A 20,602-nucleotide genomic window follows, 5' to 3' on the forward strand; every position below is an offset into this window, starting at 1 on the left:
GCAACCCACGTATTCTAACAGGCGAAGGTTCTAACTAGATAAAGCCGAGTGAAATGTCATAACCCTTGAGTGAAAGTCGTCGAGGATGTCAACTCTCGAAGGATAGTGCATTCTTAGGAGTGTCACATTGAAGAGGCTGCTTAAAAAAAAAAAAAAAAAAACGCGTATAGTCTAGGTTCTCAACTTCCAATTAATGTAGTTGTGCTACTGCTCTAAACTTGTCAAAAGCCTTTGGATAAATCCAACCGTTATGAACAAATAAATAGCTTATATATGCATATCTGTATAGCAAATCATCTGTGAAATGAGATATCAACATTGATTTTGTTCACTTCAGACTTCACAAAATAGTCACTTTATTAAGAAATTTCATCATTATGCTGATTAAAATCAAACTTCATAAAATTGATAAACCACAATTGATTTCTCATAAATCTAGTACATTAATCTAAAAGGGGTATCTTTTATCCTTGTTTGAGTTCTCTAAATCTGAAAGCATATCAGATGACAATCGAAGCAGACGAAGACTTCTCTCCATTTTAAGTTCTGTGATGCGTGCAACAGTTGCGTTATGCTTGTTCAAATCAACGGTGTTCAGTGTGCTTACAAAGAATTGATATTGTAGCTTTGCAAGTTCCTCATACTTAGCAATTTGGTGATCTAGGTCACCAACATATACTCGATTGATCTTGTTTAGAACGTCCATAGCGATTTCCTCAACTAATTCCAGTTCTGTCCTGTTCTCAAACATTGACAAAAATGTATGTAAAGATCTAAAGTTTCACAATAGAACAAACCATTGATAAAATTATTTTTTCATAGTTGCCAAAATGATAAAAGATAAGCTAAGACTCAAAGGGTTCTTTTATAGAAAATTGTCGAGGACCCAAGTTCAAATACACTTTTAATCTCTTACAAAAATAAATCGGGACACGTAAGTGAACCATCAAATAAAAATTTAGTTCTTTTTTTATTTGGGTGGAGTTTTTTCGTCCACCATGGCATGCCACATTGACGCCATGCCACATACGACTAGTATAACATGGTTCAACCTCGATTCAATCTAATTCAACTAGATTGCCGTACAATCAAAATCAAATCGACAATTGAAATAGTTGGTTCTCAGTTTAACCAATTGAACCGTTCTATTTAGTCCGAATTTTAAAGTATCATTATCAAGACTCATTTCTCTTAGGAATTGAGAATTAAAACTAAAAAAATGATTGAAACAAGTTGATTGATAAAAAGTTACCTGTTAACATTGCAATCCCAACCAGAGTAATTAGCAGCTTCCATCAAACCATTCCTCCATTCTTGCACCTTAATCTTCTCTTCAGAATTCTTCTCATGCTTAGCAAAAGCCTCAGCATAGCTTCCTCTCTGGTTCCTAACATCGGTAGGATCAACATCATAGAAAATAGGCACTACCATTTTCCCTTTCATCCTTTTACATTCAAGAATTTTCATAAGCTCATCCAAACAAAATTTAGACGCCGCATAGTTTTTAGAGAAAACAATAACGGAGAGCTCGGCTTCTTCGATAGCCCTAACAAGAGTAGTTGATATTTCATCACCACTATTAAGATTGTTGTCTATATAGGTTCTTATATCTAATCTTTTCAAAGCACCATTAAGATGGCTTGTGAAATTGTTTCGAGTGTCCTCACTTCTAAAACTTATGAACACTTCATGTTTTTCTTGAGGAGTATTGTTGGATGAGGAAGTGGAGGATGAATATGACCATGCCATAACGATGTTAAAGTGTATGTGACTATACTTTACTAGTATATAGCAAGATTTGTAACACTGAAATATGAATACTCCTTTTAATTTTAATGGTTTATGATTCTCTGTACCCTGCCATGGAAGAAAGATAAGGCAAGTTGGTTGTTTGTGACAACTCAGTTTGAATTTCGTGGCTATATCAATAAAAATAAGTTATATTTGACCATTTTAGGTTAGACATTTTTTTTTTTTAAGTCTAGTACCATAGTGCAAAAGTAAGATATGTCTGTTTTTTTCTCTTTTATTTTATTTTTTATGAAGGTTGAAGGGTTCTTCAAACTTACGAAAGTTTGAACAAGCTTTAAAACTCAAAGAGATATTACCGAAAATGATTCTCTGCAGTCAAATAGTGACTCTAGAATGATATCAGCCGTCTGATCTATTAGAACAGTTTTTATTTCACTTCTGATCTTTAAACATTCCCAATCCAATTTCAATCGTAAGGCCGACAATACTCTGACTGCGTGACTGTATTATCTGCCCGACTACAGGGAATCAAGGTCCAGATATTACAATGTATTTACAAATCATCCATTAAAGTGGTCATTATGATTTGAGCTAACATTTGTTAATAGTAAGATATGTGTTAACTCAACAAATTTTTTTGTTTTATGCATTATATAGAATCAATCAAAATCTTGTCAAAAAAAATAAAATAGAATCAATCAAAACCTATTTTAAAAAATAAAATTTAGGTGCATCCGGGTCAAATGAATAAGCTTATGGTAAAGTCAACACTTTATGTGTGAAAAGAATACAAGTTATACACAAAACGCGGCAAGTTCAATCTTTAAGTGCAAGTTGGCACTAGTTGGACAAAATGTACATGTTTTTTTTAATGGATTAATTAATAGGCAAAATTTATGGTATATCCAATATATTTGAGTATACCGGTGCACCCACTCTTCAAATTAATGGTTAAAAGAGTTGTTTTTTGAAGAAAAATATTATTTTCTATCATTACTATTTATAATAACTAAATCTTATTCATCAGAAGTGTTAACGAAATAAAATTGTTATTTTTTTTTAATTTTTAGTACTCATAATTGAGAATATTGATTATATTTTACGATAATATGTAAAAAAATTACTATGATTCTTATAAACAATGAACTGATGTTTTTTCTTATGAAATAATGTTCTATAAAATATAAATATTGATAAAAGTTATTTATTTTATAAAAAATTGTCGTTAATTTATTAAATTATGAAGAAAGAGTACTAATACATCTCATTTTATGAATGTACCGTAGAAATTCCCTAATTAATAATTACATATAGATAGACTTAATGTTTGACTTTCAATGTAGTTTTTTTTAGTAGTACTCCCTCAGCTAAGGTAGATTCAATTCTTAGAAATTTTCTGTTGAGATAAAAAACTTTTATTAATAAAAAAGTTGTATTGATTTAAATATTTATATTACAAAGTCAATGGCTTCAAAAAATAATTACGTAATTGATTGAATTGTTTAATACTCTCTCTCCTTGTATTTAAGCCTCCTTTACATTTTTCACATTTCTTTTCACATTTCTTACCAAAAGTTGTTAGTGTAATTATTATGTCTATTTGTGTATTAATATTACCAAATTATCCTTTGTTTGTATGTATATTAAATTTGACTTTTCATATTTCAAGATAAGTTAATAGTATTAGTTAAAGGTATGTTTAAGAAAAAATATATAAAATCCAGAAGTCCTAGTTCAACTGGCAAAATGTCGAAATTGTTAGGCCGGATGCCATGACCGGGGTTCGAACCCCGGTACCTCCACTTGTGTGTGTGAGTTTATAATGGCTTTGCCATTTCGTCTATCTACCAAAAAAAAAAGAAAAAATATATAAATGCATCTAGTAATATGAAAGGGGATTTACATTTAAGGACAAAAAATAAAATAAAATGAGAGTTTAGACATAGAGACGGAAGGTTGAATTAAATTAGTTGGATTGAAATGTGACTTATGGATATCGAGAGTTTAGACAAAAAATTATGACGTCAAAATCGAACAAATTGAAGCAATTAAGCCTAAAAACTAAAAGCTAGTTGTTATCCAGTTATATTTTTGTGGTAGTCATGTTAATTGCCTCTTTTAGATGCTTCTTCCTTGCCACTGTATGCAAATTAAAGTACTATCTTCTATATCATTTTTTTTTTGTCTATACAAAATGCAAGCAAATTTAATCAATTGTTTAATTTGTCATCCAATGCCTAAAGAAGATATTGATGTGGTAATTAATTGTTTAATCTTGTTGAACAGTGCTTAACATCTGTTTTTTTTTTTTGGTTGATTCTACCATTTTGCGCTCAGGCGCATAAGACCTACAAGAGGCATGTTTCAGGGTTGTTGTTTTAAGCTAAGGCGCCAAGTTTTACAACTCAAGAGTTTGTCTCAACTCGTTTTATCTAAGTAAACTAAAATCGTAAACTCGACTCATAAACTCGTACGAGTTTACCTAAAATTAATATAATATTGTAAATATGTTAATAATGCAAGATATGACTTAATTATAAAGACAAAGTATACATAAACCATCATAATAAAGAGTTATGTTCAACTTAGCATCAAAATACAAAATTAACTTGCAAAATCATAAGTTTCATAAGACTCTAACCATCCAAAAAAGCAAGTTTCACAAGTTGCTAAAGTTGTTAATAAACCTATACATGGCTTGAACTCCTTTCAACATTAGTACCTTGGACTTGGAAAAAGAATTGGGTTTTGAAAGAAAATGGACCAAAAAAAAATTGCACAAAATAAAAAAAATAAAAAAAAAAAGTGTTTTTTTTAAGAAAATTCGTAAACTCTGTCGATTTTACATGAGTTTAACACATGTTAAGTCGGTCAAACTCGTCAAACATTCCGATTTCAGCAAAAATCGAGTTTATCTTTGAATTAACACATTTTTGGCACCTAAAAACGTAAACTCAAATGAGTTTACGAGTTAACACTCGATTTGTTGAAACACTGCAAGGCGCAACCTGTTTACGGTCGGGCGCATATGCGCAACCAAATCAATAAAAGGTAGTTTCAACATAGTGGACTAGGGTTATTAAAACGGAAATCCTTAGGTAACTCTAATCCATCTCTTTCCGATTTTGAAAGCTGTCAATTTCGTTCCACACATCAAAGTATTGGTGTGAGTTTTTATCTGAATTCATAATAGTTGGCATGCACTGTTTGGGGTAATCAGACAAATCATTAGGCGAGCATCATGGGTACGAAGTAAGATATCGAAAAATTCACAAAAGACAACAATTTCGGTTGTGGTAGGTGGAGTTGTATCTAAGGCGTAAAAATTATACAATCAATTAAGTGGAAACACATGAGGAATATCTTCTTATATATTAAAGTTAACACAGAAGCATATTTTAGTCCTAATTTTAACCTAAACCTATTGCATAAATTTACTATTTTAACCCTGATGCTAAATTCCTATGTTTAACCTTATTGAATTTTCCCCCTTCTCAATTTCTCGATACATCTTCTTATATATTAAAGTTAACACAGAAGCATATTTTATCCCTAATTTTAACCTAAACCTATTGCATAAATTTACTATTTTAACTCTGATGCTAAATTCCTTTGTTTAACCTTATTGAATTTTCCCCCTTCTCAATTTCTCGATATATCTTCTTATATATTAAAGTTAACACTGAAGCATATTTTAGCCCTAATTTTAACCTAAACCTATTGCATAAATTTACTATTTTAACCCTGATGTTAAATTCCCTTCTTATATATATCTACTTATCTTCTTATATATTAAAGTTAACACATAAGCATATTTTAGCTCTAATTTTAACCTAAACCTATTGCATAAATTTAAAAGATATTATATAAACGTCACTAAATTAAAAAGATGACAACTATATTATCCATCAACAAAATATGGATAAAAGAGAATTTGCCAACTGATAACCAACATTCTATTTTAAACTTCACCTATTGATAATAAAATGTCAAACTTTTACTGAATAACTAACAGTTGATTTTCTTTATAAACATAAAACTAACAATTGATTTCTCATAAAACTCATACATTGAAATGGAAGAAATTCATCATCACTTGATGATTAGTTTCCAACATTTAAAGCATGTCAGGAGTCACGCGAAGCAAACGAAGACTTCTCTCCATTTTAAGTTCTGTGATACGTGCAACAGTTGCGTTATGTTTGTTCAAATCAACGGTGTTCAGTGTGCTCACAAAGAATTGATATTGTAGCTTCGCAAGTTCCTCATACTTTGCAATTTTTTGATCTAAGTCACCAACATAAACTCGATTTAATTTTTCCAATACATCCTTCGCAATTTTCTCAAGAAGTTCAGATTCCATCCTGTAAAAAACACCATGATTAAAGTTACCGTATAGCTAGTGAGAAATTACAATTTTTTTACTAGGAAACTACAAAGGTAAATGTCAAGTATATACTCCTTTCGTCTGTATATTTAAGCACCCTTTTATTAGATGCAAATGGTGTTTACATGCAGGGATGAAGTGAGTATCATTTTAAAAAATAGAAAGCTTCTACTATACTATAAGATTTGGAATACCTAGGGATATAAGATATTTACCTATTGGTAGAGCAATCCCAGCCAGAGAGATTGGCTGCTTCTCTCAAAGCCTCCCTCCACTTTTGCACCCTCTCCAAATTCCCATGAAATCGCTCCTCATGTTTAACGAATGCATCCGCATAACTTCCCGTTTGGTTGCGAACATCAGACGGTTCTATATCATAAAAAATTGGCAAAACAATTTGCCCCCTCATCTTCTTACATTCTAGTATTTTCACAAGCTCGTCCAAACACCACTTAGAGTTTCCGTAGTTTTTGGAGAAAACAACGACGGAAAGGCTTGCCTCCTCAATGGCCCTAAGAAGTGCGGACGATATCTCATCCCCTCTTTGAAGATGATAATCTATATATGTTCCGACGTCAAGTCTGGTCAAAGTAGCGTGAAGATGGCTAGTGAAGGTGTAGCGTGTGTCCTCGCCTCTAAAGCTAAGGAACACTTCATGTTTTTGTTGAGGAGTATTGGAAGAGGTTGACCATGCCATGTTTATAATTTTCTAGCTAGCTTAATTTTCAGGGGAATTTAAGTCTAGCTTCGTGTGAATTTAAGTAGTATGTGAAGTTTCTTTTATAACAATATGATTTAGTAATGTGAGAACCAATAAAAATAATGAATTATGAACCTTCCTACAAAGTCAGGCTGTTCCTAAGGTAGGGTATATATATGTCATGCGGCTTTGAATTTCATGGGTACATACTTTGTACTTATCCGGAAATAAATTGATGAGCAAGTTGAAGAAGAATACAAATTATTGACTTTATGTGTGAAAACGGATAAAAGAATTGTCTTTGAATTAGTCAATGCCATGAATATATTGCTGATATATTTATACTATTTTAACTGAAATTGACCTAAGAAAACGAAACATAAATTCCAAATTTATATATTTGAGTAAAGTAACGAGCTAGTTACTTAATTACTAGAGGTGCGGGTGGCCATCAGGTTTGACTACGAGGAGTATATATCACGATCAATTATGTTTATTGAGAGTGAATATCATCTTCATTTATGTTCCTCTCCATTTCTTTCATTTGGAGAGATAAGAACACAAAAAAGTTTGAAAAAAGTACTTCATCCGTCCACAAATGTAAGCAAAAATTGTTCAACAAAAATTAATGTAATTGGTTCAAAATTTAATCCAGATACATCAATTTATGTTGTTTAATTTTTACTTATATTTTAAGACGGATGGAGTATAAAGAAATTAATGATATTAAAGACAGTAGATTCTTTTTTTTTTCGTTGGCCAATGGCTTTACGAGTGTCAAAAAAAGTTGTTTGATCGTTAGGATGAAGCTTTTGATATGAAGAGATTCTTTTGACTTTTATTCTCTTTAGGTGTTTTGTTCATGCATATTCAGCCAACTTAGTTATCCGTTCTAAACTTTTTTTTAAGAGGCTTATGCGTTCTAAACTTAAAATGTGCATGAAATGAGAAGTGTCCCATCTCCCAATACATATCTGTTTCAATTTGATGTTGTATATTGACATTGTTTATCATTATTGACTGAAGTTTGTTTCCCTTAAATAAAAGTATCAAAATAAATTACATCATATCCAACTTACATTTAACTATATTATTTTGAAATATACACATAAATTTACGTAAAAGTATGAACCCTAATCACACTCAATGAAAACTACACACCACGTGGCAATCTAAGTAGAATAACGTTTTTCTTCATTCTAAGCTGCCCAAGATGCTGGTTGGTTGCTTGAAGATCATGCCAAAGCTGAGTATTGAATCCACTTCCAAGCATGAGATTCATAGATTGTAGGTTTGATAGTTGCTCATATTTGTTGATTTCCTCATCTATGTCACCAACATACACATCCCTACCAACATACTGTTTTACACAAATAAAATGTTTGAAAAAATTGTCATGAACACTAAGTTTAATGATAAGCAAAATAGTATACTCCTTTTATTTAATTAAATAGTAATAAAAATAACTACCATTCCAAGGTATAATATTTCGAATGTGAATTATATCATCTTCAAATCACCGACATGATTATTAAAATAATGAATTTTTCCTTTGTCTATAAATATTAAAGTGGTGGGGTTATACCAAACTTTCTATTAAAATTAATTTGAATTTGTTTCATTGTAATAAAAATTAAGAAAAATATGTATAATTGTGAAAAAAATAAAAATTATATATAAATGAGCTTAACAATTAGATAAACCCTGGCTTAATAGTCAACAAAGTTGAGACAATTTTTTTTTTGTTTTGTTTTGTTTTGGTAAGATCAATACAAAGTATTTAGTTAAGCCAGTTTCACAAGTCAAGCTCAAACTCTAAGGTTGTGTTTGGATGGAGGGTTTAGGAGGGTTTAATTAGGAGGGGCGGATTTAGTTTTCATTTTTAAATTACGGACATTATGAAATGTTTTTTTAAAAGTTAACATATTAACATAATAAATGATCATATAAAACTTTAATCACACTTGATTTATTTTAGAAAAAATATGATATATAGTCCGTAATTTAAAAAATAAAAGTAATTTCTCCCCTCTCTTTCCCTCCTAAACCCTCAATCCAAACACACCTGTATGGAACCCTATTGGACTTGGTTCAACTCATTCATTCTACTAAATATATTGGTATTGAATGGTTGCATAGGTAATTCAGACGAGGTCCTGGTTCGATCTCCAAAACTAATATAACACTACAAGAAAATCATTGATTTGCTATGAAACAAATCGTAACGTTGCTAATATTTATCTATAAAAAAACTATGTAATTGAAATTTTATTTTTATTCCATCATTCAATAATATGATGGAATAAAAATAAAAATAAAGATAAATAATGTTGCTAATAATTATCATTAAAGTCACATCATGTAAAAATCCAAGTCAAAAAATTAATTTTATGCTCATTTCTAAAAATTATAAACTATTTTTATTATCAAAGCAAAAAATTTCATGGTATTAACTATTAATTGATTTACCTAGTAATAGAGCAATCCCAGCCAGCTAAATTAGTAACTTCAGCCAAAGCACTTCTCCACCTTAATAGCACCTTATTCATATTGTTTCTAAATTGTTTTTCATGTTTAGCAAAAGCAATTCCATAACTTCCCGTTTGATTACGAACACTAGAAGGATCAATACCATAAAAAACAGGCACTACAACTTGTCCCTTAGCTTATTCCTTTTACAATCAAGTATTTTCACAAGTTCATCCAAACACCACTTTGAATTAGCATAGTTTTCAGACAAAACAACCACAGAAAGCTTTGATTCCTCGATTGCCCTAAGAAGTGCGTTTGATATTTCATCCCCTCTCACAAGATTGTAGTCTATGTAGGTTTTGATTTGAAACCTTGTTAAGCAAGAATGAAGATGGCTTGTGAAGTTGTAGCGTTTGACATATTTTGAATTTTCAACTTTATTAATTGTTTCTTAACTAATATTCTCTAATTATGTTAGATTTTTTATTTCTGTTATGTAAAAAATACTATCATAAAACATTAGCTAATTATCTGTTTAAAGGGTAAACTTGTAAAACAATATTAATTTCGCAACAAATTTAAAAATACTAGAAACTATATTAGTTTTACTGACTTGCCTACAAAGTCTTAGATTTATGGAAGATGTTATAAAATTTAATTTTGGTACACTATTAGTGTAAAATAATTTACGATGCTGACAAATTACAATCAATTAACGTGTCACTTTAAAAGTAATTATGACTACATATGAAGATTTAATTTTTATATACCAATGATATAATTTTTTTTTATCAAATCACTATTTTTTTAAAATTAATTTCTAAAATCTCAACATATATCTATTTGGCATGACTTAATTAAATGATGTGTAAAAAAGAAATATAAATCATAGGTGCATTCAAACTAATCTCTACAAATATACGTGTTTAATGATTTAAATCGATTATTACATGGTCCATAAACAACATTATATGACACCATTAGTCAAAAAACTTTATATAACACCAATTGATTTCGTAGAAATCTATCATAGACAGCAAGTAACATTACATATTTCGAGTGAAAGATAATATAAAATAATGACACTACATGAATATTATTGGTTTAATTTCAATTGAACATTTTTTTGTCTAATTTAGTTCCCCTGAATAGCAGGAACAAGTTAAAATGTCAGTCAACTCTTCTTCATATATGTGTGAAAAGTATCAGATTATTTTCAGTGCAAGTAACTTACAAACGTGTATGTATGTAATAATATTCCAATTCAACTTGTCGACAGAATTAACGGCAGTATTTTTTTTTCCATGTTAACTGATGTCTCTAACGCACTTGTTAAAGAAGAAGAAAAAAGTAAATATTGTATTAGAAAGATTACTTTTACATTTTTAAAAGGTTGATTATACAATTTTATGATAATTTTAATATAGTTTATTCTTTAACAAATACTATTGAGACACTCGTTGATATTTTTCTATTTTTGTTTTTCATTTGTCCTGCCCTCTTGACTCTTTTGATAAATATAGCAAGAAAGCTTCATTTGTCAATATATTGGACCACATGTGGAGATCTTTATCTCAATCAAATAACTAATCAAAAGTTTTTACTTTTAATATCCTGGGTATTTTTCGTGTGTTCTATTTTTTTTACCTCAAAAATGCTCTTGAGAATTTTTTGATTTTATAATCCGAAACTAGTTTTTTCCTTATTTTTGAGTGGACAAATGAATTTATCATCAATTCAGATTATAAAATCCAAACAAATAAGTAGTTTATATTTTATTATGCGAACACCTCAAATAATAAGGTGTGTTCTTTGTTTTTTTTGGATTATAAAATCCGAACTACCATTATAACTCCTCTTGTGCCAAGAATTCAGAGGAAAACAAGTTTGGATTATATAATGCGAATTGTATCACGACAAAGACTAAGTCCGTTTGTGATAGGAATAATCAGTTAAGAAACCATACTAATCATCTTAACCATGATCTTTTTGATTTCGATCATTGTTAGTTGTTCCCGCTATGTCCCGGTCGAAAATCCGGTTTTCAAGATATTTGATCGGATTGCTCTGAAGCTTACCTAAGCAATCGGAAAAAATCAATGATTTAGACTCCTTAGAAGAGACTTCTTACGGGACTCCACCCCTCAAATACAAAATTTTAATATTTAGACCCATTTTTCATTTTATAAAATTTTGATATTCTCGTAAAACTTCGAAAAAACTGCATTACCTTTACTCTAATTTTAGATTTTTTTTGTGGTATTTTTATATTTTTTTTGGGTTAATAGGTCTTTATCCCCCTGTAATATATGTCATTTTCGGTTTTTCCCCCTGTAAATTTTTTTTATTATTTACCCACCTGTAATTTTTTTTTTTTTTATTTACCCCCCTAACAGGCCAAACAAAAACCAATTTTATTATTTTTTTCAAGAAATTTTTGTTTTTGTTTAGCCTATTAGGGGGTAAATCAAAACAATTTTTTTACAGGGGGTAAATAAAAAAAAATTACAGTGGGGAAAACCGAAAATGACCTATATTACAGGGGGGTAAAGACCTATTCATCCAATTTTTTTATATTATCTGACAAGATTTATCATTTTTTTTTTACTTTTTATTGTATTTGAAAGAAAAATTTGCAACGGTCGAAATGACAGTAATTCTGATTGTTGATTATATATAAACATTTCAGATTATATAATTTAAAAATTTCTAAAAACTGTTTCGATTATATAATCCAAACAAAGTGTATTTTCTTAACAAATATAGGGAGCGTGAGAAACGCATACGATGTGAAAAATAAAAGACAAAATAACAAGTTAAATATATTTGAACACATATTGCTTGGATCCTTAGGGTATGTTTTGAAGTTGGGCTTTAGATTGGACAGTTTAAGAAGGTGTTATGAATGGGAATGATCAACAGTAGCAAACTACCGCTCGATCTTTTCAACGGTAGTTAACTACTGTTCGCTCATTTGCCAATTGCAATTAACTAGCGTTGTGATCTGAACATATTCCAGAAAGCAACATCAGTTCTGCATTGCATATTATGAGCAAAAAAACCTCCAAACTCCCTCCAATCTCATTTTAAAGAAAATCAACCAGATTCTTTCAAAAAAAATCACACGTATGAATTTAATCCTATTAATATATAATGTAGTTTGTATAAGTTTTTTTTTTTAAAAAAATTTTTTTAGTAAGATGTCAGTGTTTAGGGTTAGTTTAAATATTGAATTTTTTTGTTAGTTTAAGATGTAATATTTGAATGTTGTTGTTGTGAATGTTGTTTAGAGTAGATTTATGTACAACATGGTTATGTAGAAGTTGAATTAACACAATGAATCATTGTTTTATCTTTTGCACTCATAGTGTTTGATAAAATGTCTAAATGAATATTTCATTGATTATTTTTCTTTTGTTTTTGTGTAGATATGTCTAGTCTAGGAATCTACGTAGAAGACGGCCAGGCAAGGAGACCATGACAAATAGTGCTAGGCATGAGAGGATGGCGAAAAACCCTCATATGTCTAAGAGGGGTAGATGGCATAGGAACCCGGATGGAAAAGAGGGCTCACAGGCGGCCCAGTCACATCTGATTGATCCTATACACCCGCATGTGTATGAGACTCAGGACACCGTATACGATCTTACTGAGTATCACTACGTTGATGGGCCTTAGGATCCTTACTCTCAGCCGTCGGAGGTAGAGGAGGATTAGGATCAGCAGCAGGATGAGGCAGCCCCACGAGCCTTCCCTGTGGTGGCTTCCCTTTCCTGGAGGTCCTAAGGATTTTCTCTGTTTCGTCCAGGTACCGTCGTCATGTTGCAGTGCCGCTCTGAAACAATGCTAATAATGTAAGTCTTTTTATTCTTTTAAATTTTTATTTGTCAAGTGTTATAATTGTTTTTACGCTCTTGTTAATTGTTTAATATCATTGTAATTTTATTGATTTATAGTGTTAAGTGTTCGGTGTTTAAGTAATTAATTTTATTGTCTTAAGTGTTAAGTGATTAAATGTTTAAGTGTTTAAGTTGTTTTTTTTTTTTGTTTCAGATTTGCTTTACGCGCAAATTTCGATGCATAAATCATGGGCATAAGGTGGGTGAAGTTAACCACCCAGCAGAAAATCAGAGATGGTTTTGGGATCTGATAAGGGCGTCTGGGTTGCATGATTTGTTGTATACATGGTACCCGTCTATAACTCATGTCATGATTTGCGCTTTGTGCGAGAGGTGGCACCCCGAGACTAGCAGTTTGCATCTACGAGTTAGAGAGATGACCTCACATTGGACAATGTAGCTTATCTTCTACACATCCCCATTGAAGGGAGAATGATGTGCTATGATAGAAAGGTGACTCAGGATAGTGGAGTAGAGTTGATGGTGAGGTGGTTAGGTGTTTCTGAGGCTGCTGCAGTGAAGGAGTGCAAGGACGAGTTTGGTGCTTATATTACTTAAACTTGGTTGAAGCAACTTTATGAGGATTACTTTAATTAGCTACTAGATTGGCGGTGCCACAGACAAGGGAGGAGTTAGAGGAGAGAAATAGGCGTATGCAGTGTTGTGTGAGGAGTTTCTTGTTATATCTCCTCGGATGTACGTTGTTTGCTGGTAAGAGCAACAAACACATGGAGTTAATATTTCTTGAGGCGATGGAGGACTTAGCTAGGATGGATCACTGGTTGTGGGGAGGGATGACGTTGGCTCATTTATATCATTATCTACATGAGTCCACCTTAGCTTCGACGAAGACGATGTGTAGCAACATCACCCTCCTAATGGTAATAAATTATAACTGTGTTTGTTTTTCGCCGGGTTGAATTTTGGAGCATTTACCAGGTCCTTACCCAAGAGTACCTAATCCATAGTATACCTCACATTGGTCATGCGTTGGCAGATGAATTCCTACAAGGGACATTCTAATGTGAAGATATACCGGTTGTCGTTTGATCATCTAGAGGTTGATGATGTCGTATGGAGGTCGTACAAAGACCATGGAAAGGCCCAACCATTTTCCAACTGCATAGACTAGTCCTTCAAGTCGGGTTGTACTGTAATAGATGGAAAAACTCTCCCTCTATATATTTAACAGTGTTGCATTTACTTTGGTGGATTCGAACCCAAGACATCTAGTTAAACTAAAATATATTCTTTCTCATCTCATCAAAATACTCTTAGGTAAATTATAAATACTTTAGTTTAAAGTTAGTAACTTAACCATCTAATAACTTCGTTTAAATTCATTTTTGTTTAAACATAAATCAAAATATGTCTTGTCGTTTTTATATATGTTCTTATTTTGTGTATTGTGACCATTGAAATTTAAACATAATATGTTGTTATTTTATTCAAAAAACAAACAAAAGATACAAACTTTGATAATACAATGAACATGCTCTAAGCTTGTCAATGAAAGAGGGTGACAAACATAGTATTATTGTTTTCTTTTCACAAAATAACTCAACAATTTTACAATAAGGTGTTATGCTACCCACAATGACACCCATCTCGAGTGCACTTCAAGACTTCAGGAGGGATGCACTCATAAGCTGAAAAATTAATATCAAAAGTAATCAAACAAAATAAAGTAATGTAAAATAAAATAAAAACATTGTTACTCTAAAAAAGAAATTCTAAAAGGGAAAAAAAGAGTTAACTTCCTCGAGCACCTTCACATCGACACCCATCCTGAGTGCACTTCAAGACTCCAGGAGGGATACAACCATGACCTAGAAAATAAATGTCAAAAGTAATAAAGAATGTTACTCAAATGAGATGAATGATTGCGTTTAAAGTAAAAAAAAAAAAAAAAAAAAGGGCTAACTCCCGTTTGCACCTTCACATCGACACCCATTCTCAGTGCACCTCATGACTCTAGAAGAGATACACTCATGAGCTGGAAAATAAACGTTAACACAAAATGATCATGTCATCTAAAACAAGGTTAAAAGAATGTTACCGAAATAAGATGAATGAGGTAAAGAAGAAAAACATAAATGAGCTTACTCTGGCTTGCACCGTCTCTTAAACCAAGAATGAGGTAAAGAAGAAAAATTGAAGCATAAACCAACTTAAGAAACTTAGTCATATTTTTTTCCCTTTCAATTTGCATATAATTAACATGAAATTCTTCAACAAAAAAAAAAAAAGAAATTGTACGTTTTTTGGTAGTGAAAATCCCCCACGCTTGATTTACTGCATTTATATGGTTTTTAGAACTTTTGAAATTGATAAAAAAATCATTCAAAATTTATTTAATTAATATTAAATGTCTTTTTGGTTCATCGATGTATCTGTTTGTCTTTGTAGCTCACTTAAATTAAATGATCATTAATTTGACCTTTGTAAGCATCATACATCAAAGTATCGGTGATCATGGTAGTTTTTTTTTTTTTTTTTGAAGGACGGTGATCATGATGGTTATTCTCTTCTTCTTCTTTTTTTTTTTTTAAAGAAATTATCTTTCTTATTTATTATTTTATTTTTATTTATTTGTTAATGTTTCATGATAGATAAGTGAAAAATCCCAAAAGTATGATAGTAGTATTTAATGATTGAAAAGTTAGTTGTAAGATGGGTCAAAAGATCACAAGTTAATAAATACTAGTATTATCATCGGTGGATAAAATGTAGAGTTTTCCTTATTTTATTTTTGCATTTAAAATATGGTAATTGAAGGCATCCAACTTATACCATTAATTTGTGACCGCTTGGTCCACCCTATCCCATCAAATATATGCATAAATTGAAATTAATGAAACTATAATAACTGAATGCACAAAATTGAAATTGTCATTGGATCATAAATTAATTAAAAATAGATAAAGATATGCATGTACAATTAAGTTATAAAAAAATGAAAATTTGTCATGTGTAACATTTTAACACCAAATTTGACTCGAAGAAGAAAAAAATTACCACAACAAGCTAGATATTGTGGTAAAATATTCCACAAAATTGTTTTCTAAATTTACAAAAATAGGCTTCTGTTTAAAATGTGAATAGTAGCAAGTGGGTATTTTTGTCAAAATCAAAAGATGCACACTTGCTAACTTAAACCTTAATATTTTTAGACCAACTTAAAATATTTAAGATCTAAGTTAGCAAGTGTTCACTTTTTCATTCAGACAAAAAAAACTACTTGCCCCATTCAACCAATTTAAAATAAAGAATAATTTAGTAATTACACTAAATTTTATTTTTCAATAAAACATTCCAATTTTTCCCTAAATTTACTAAATAATCTTATGTTTAAAATTTGTTAGAATAGTAACAAGTGTGTATTTTTTGTTGGTCAATATGACAAAGGCAACAATGAGTTAGGGAGGGGGTGAATAGCTTTTCCGTTTAAAATTGTTTCAAAAGTGTAGTTCTGATCAAGTGAATGGCTATTTGAAATCGTACATTGAATACAAATGATAAAAGGATAAACAATGCATAAAAAGGCAATTCAATTTGAACGAGAAATTCGCACTTGAATTGCAATAAGACAGTACATTATTATTACTCAAGATAATCAACAAAACACTTAATTATTTAAACCTAATATTTAGCAAGAAATGAAAGGTGATCGTTTGTCTTGAATTGATGTCAACAAGCATAATGAAAATTAGGTTTTACGTAAATATTCAATCACAATTATAAAGGTAATTAGGCTAATCATATATAGAATTAAATGTTCTGAAATTTAAAGAGTTGAGGGAAAGAAAAACACCATGATTTACGGTGATTCCTCTTTTTCATCTTCATTAAAGGTACATCCACTCTTCATAGAAGAAAACGCCTCTTCCACTATGATGTTGAAAATATTTACAAGTGTATGATTACAAAGATTCCTTCAATTCCAAATCTGAATTTTCTATCTTAAAAAATCGCACAATGCATCCAATCTTCAAGACCTCTTAAAATTGGATAATCCCAAGGTCTTCAAATTTTAAATTTTCATGCAATCCATTGATCTAATACTCTGAGAAATCTTCAATGCTATGTCTCTACTTCGATCCCCTTGAACCTTGATTGTTTGAGAAATAACCCCCACAATTACATTAGTAGGTGAAAAGTAAATCCTTCTACAAATGATCCTAGATAGAGTGTTGAATCTAAAAATAGTTGGTTATCACGTTGCACTTATTTCCCATAATGAATGAGAAATTGAGCGAATGCATGCGTTAAAGCATATAATCAGTGCCTATTTAAGTTTTTATAATTTTAATTAGTTTTTAGTGTTATTTAATCAAGATGAGGATTAGTAATGGAGTTCTAGGAAGTTGCATCGTGGATTAGGATGCTTCGCTGAAGAAATTGAAAGATGCAACACCCTGGATCACTAGTGGGGTTGGAAAACTAGTACGAACTCATGGGACTACTTCTAGCCTTTGCTTAAGGGTTAAGAATTATGAGTTGACGCCAATGATTTGATTACAAGGAATAAGGAATATATATATATATATTAGGTAGGATAAAAAAAGGACAACTCAGAGGAAAAATAACCAGAGGGTACAATTTGTAATGGTTTGCCTTGTACTATAAAAGGACAACTACATGTTGGTGTTAAAGGTTCGAAAAATTGATAGTGAATTTCGAGGCAGAGTTCTAGCTAGGGTAATAGCTTTATAGTTCTCATTCCATCTCATCTTCTCCACAAATGTGCATGACCGCTAGGTTTTAATAAATTAAAGTTAGGATTACTTATTGATGCTTTTAGCACACCAGTCCCCCTTCAAGGATTGTAATCTTGTACTAGCTTTATTTATCTATCAATTTAGCTTTTCATGTTTTCATTTATGTTTTATTTCATCTTCACCTTTGTGGTTCAACTCACCATGAGCTAAACCCCTTTTTTGTGGTTTAGCCATGATGAGGTTATGATACTCTTTGGTTAAGATTTATAAAGGTCTAGTGTCGCGCTTCTTTCAAACAAACTTATTTAACTAAAAATCTTTGAAAATAAAATTTGACCTCTTTTGCTTTCAATGTTATAGTTCCCTGAGACTGTGAGGGTATGTGAATACAACATGTTTGTTTGATATGAGTTAGTCCATATGCATCGAGCGGTGAAAATATCAAGAGAGACCAATTTGTACGAGTACTAGATCTTGGAAGAGCTTTTTAACAATTGAGATCTAATTAGGACTCTTGTCATAGGCCAAAGGCTCAACATAGTAACACTTCGGTGGGTAATATCGATGACCTAACCTAGCAATGTTGCATGTTAGATTATATGATTTTACTCCAACCGATAGTCTTCAAGTGCTTAACATGAAGGCTGGGAGCACAACACTCCCACTGACCACCGAATTGCCAGGAAGCCATAGAGATCTATATCTCTATATATCATAGGAAAGCTCTTTCATAACTGAAGCTTGATTCACATCACACTTTTAACTTTCAGAATTTATAAATCTTTTTAACTGTTTTCCCAAACCTTTAACTTTTTATTTTTATTGTTGTGACAAATGATTTATTTTATTTTCTTGCAAACAAGTTTATTACCGGAAAGCTATAAAGAGCTATAGCTCTTCAGTCTCTGTTGAATCAATATTTGTTTATCCTATAATTTGGACATTGTATACTTGCACTAAGTCTTTTCACCTTAAAATACTCGTAGGGTTTTGAGAAACATCAAGTGAGAAGAACATGCCAAATTGGGAGTAGAGGAAATAATAATTACTATGATCGTCGAATCTTTAGTGAAGTTGGTGAAATAATCATCAAGTAGGGGTGGGGATTGTCTAAAGGATGTGGTGGTGGCGATAAACATGGGAGATGGGTTGTGATGGCTTCAAATATACCCTCAGAGCAATTAAGACTCATTTAAGCCATGGAATCCGAATAAGAGTACACAAGAAAATCTAATTCAACTTCCAAATTTGAGATGGAGGCAATATTGGTTAGCCATAGACATTGGTCCGCCGGACATGAGATCAAAATGAAAGCACCAATGATATAACCCGCAGTACTCATATTGTATTATAATGGCAGAATTCTTCAAGTGAGTGTAAAGTCCATAGAAAATAAGGAAGAGAGAAGAGAATTTTAGGGAAGAATAGAAACTTCTTTTTTCATTCAGCATAAGCATAAAGGGTTTCAACTACATCTTATATAATGCAAGTGTAGCAAAAGAAACTTTCTTAATTTATGGAACTAAATAATAAGACTATTACTTTTCCCACCCTATGCTTTTCCTCGCACGCCTTATTTTTTTTCTTCCAATTTTATCTTTGGTCCGGATTTCGTTTTTCGGATTGCATTGTTAGAATTTTGCAGATGTTTCCGGATTTTCAAATCCGAAATAATGTTTTACTAGAATTTTTGCAATTTTAATCTTCAAAATTCATAAAATAAAATGTAAATAAAATAAAAAACAGAAATAAAAAGACACAAACATAAAAACAACTCATTTTATTAATATATGAACAATACATTACAATAATTTTCAAGCTTTTTAAGCTTATTACATAAGATCCTAAATCTATTTCTAATCTCCTATGAGCCTAATTCTAATCTCCTAAGAGCCTAACCACTGGTATGTGATGAAACATACCAGTAGTTTGCCTATTGGAGGAAAACCGAAGGAGGAGGGAAGAGGAAGGCAGGAAGAAGATAACAATGCCCCTGAGGGAGATGGGGGGTGCTCAAATTACACCCAGACAGGCCAAGCTAAGAATCACACTGACCCACATGACCCTCGGATGAACCGCGCTTCGTTGCAGCGCGGTTCCATCCTCATTGACTGTTCATACAAACCCTGAAAGTTTTCAACGAGGCCCTTATCTATGAAAGGCCAACGATGGAAAACCATAGTTGTAGAAGGAAGAAGAGGAGGAGAGGGTGGGAGAGGATGGTGTGAGAAATTGTGGGGTTTGGAAGGCTATTTATAGGGAGGAGTGGGTCAAAAATGGTTGGGAGGCCATAAATGCAGTCAAAAAATGCGTTTTACCACTTTTTTTTTACTTAAACACCGACAAAAACGTGTGATGCAGACCACCGGCCATGACTGATGCTTTTCGGAATATAAAATACGGAATGCACACCTGTTTTCCGGAATATATTTTCCGGATTAATGCGATAATGGTGGCGAACGAGAGAAAAGTTGGCACTTCCTATAGGGCTAAGGACATTCCGGAATGTAAACTCCAGAAAGATTCAGAGCCATTATTGTGGTTTTGTACGTTACAACAACCACTAACACGTTTTCATCGACTGTATTAATGACCTATGACTTGTTTTAAACTATAAATAGGCTTCAATTTTCAACAAATACCTTCATTCTTCACTTCACCTCTTTTCTTC

The 20,602-nt window shown here is 31.6% G+C and overlaps 2 protein-coding genes across 2 annotated transcripts; both read right to left on the bottom strand.

Annotated features, from left to right (window-relative positions):
* Positions 1-318: 318 nt before the first annotated feature.
* On the bottom strand, positions 319-1,909 carry LOC11427712 (disease resistance protein RPV1). The gene is made up of 2 exons (XM_003613480.4): positions 1,253-1,909; positions 319-737 (listed from the first exon to the last, which is right to left on the bottom strand). Exons 1-2 carry the CDS (start codon positions 1,747-1,749, stop codon positions 449-451), a joined length of 786 nt encoding a protein of 261 aa, XP_003613528.1. The 5' UTR covers positions 1,750-1,909; the 3' UTR covers positions 319-448.
* Positions 1,910-5,619: 3,710 nt separating this feature from the next.
* Positions 5,620-6,980, bottom strand: LOC11417531 (disease resistance protein RPV1). The gene is made up of 2 exons (XM_003613481.4): positions 6,355-6,980; positions 5,620-6,116 (listed from the first exon to the last, which is right to left on the bottom strand). The coding sequence occupies exons 1-2, from the start codon at positions 6,834-6,836 to the stop codon at positions 5,870-5,872; spliced, it is 729 nt and encodes a 242-aa protein (XP_003613529.1). The 5' UTR covers positions 6,837-6,980; the 3' UTR covers positions 5,620-5,869.
* Positions 6,981-20,602: the final 13,622 nt, after the last annotated feature.

Source organism: Medicago truncatula, chromosome 5 (assembly GCF_003473485.1).
Source record: "Medicago truncatula cultivar Jemalong A17 chromosome 5, MtrunA17r5.0-ANR, whole genome shotgun sequence".
NCBI lineage: Eukaryota > Viridiplantae > Streptophyta > Magnoliopsida > Fabales > Fabaceae > Medicago > Medicago truncatula.

Excerpts from the sequence above, each read along its gene's own strand:
- LOC11427712 (XM_003613480.4), bottom strand. The coding sequence starts at position 1,749 with ATGGCATGGTCATATTCATCCTCCACTTCCTCATCCAACAATACTCCT. Across the intron at positions 738-1,252 it reads TGGGATTGCAATGTTAACAG|GACAGAACTGGAATTAGTTG; the intron begins GTAACTTTTTAT and ends GTTTGAGAACAG.
- LOC11417531 (XM_003613481.4), bottom strand. The coding sequence starts at position 6,836 with ATGGCATGGTCAACCTCTTCCAATACTCCTCAACAAAAACATGAAGTG. Across the intron at positions 6,117-6,354 it reads TGGGATTGCTCTACCAATAG|GATGGAATCTGAACTTCTTG; the intron begins GTAAATATCTTA and ends TGTTTTTTACAG.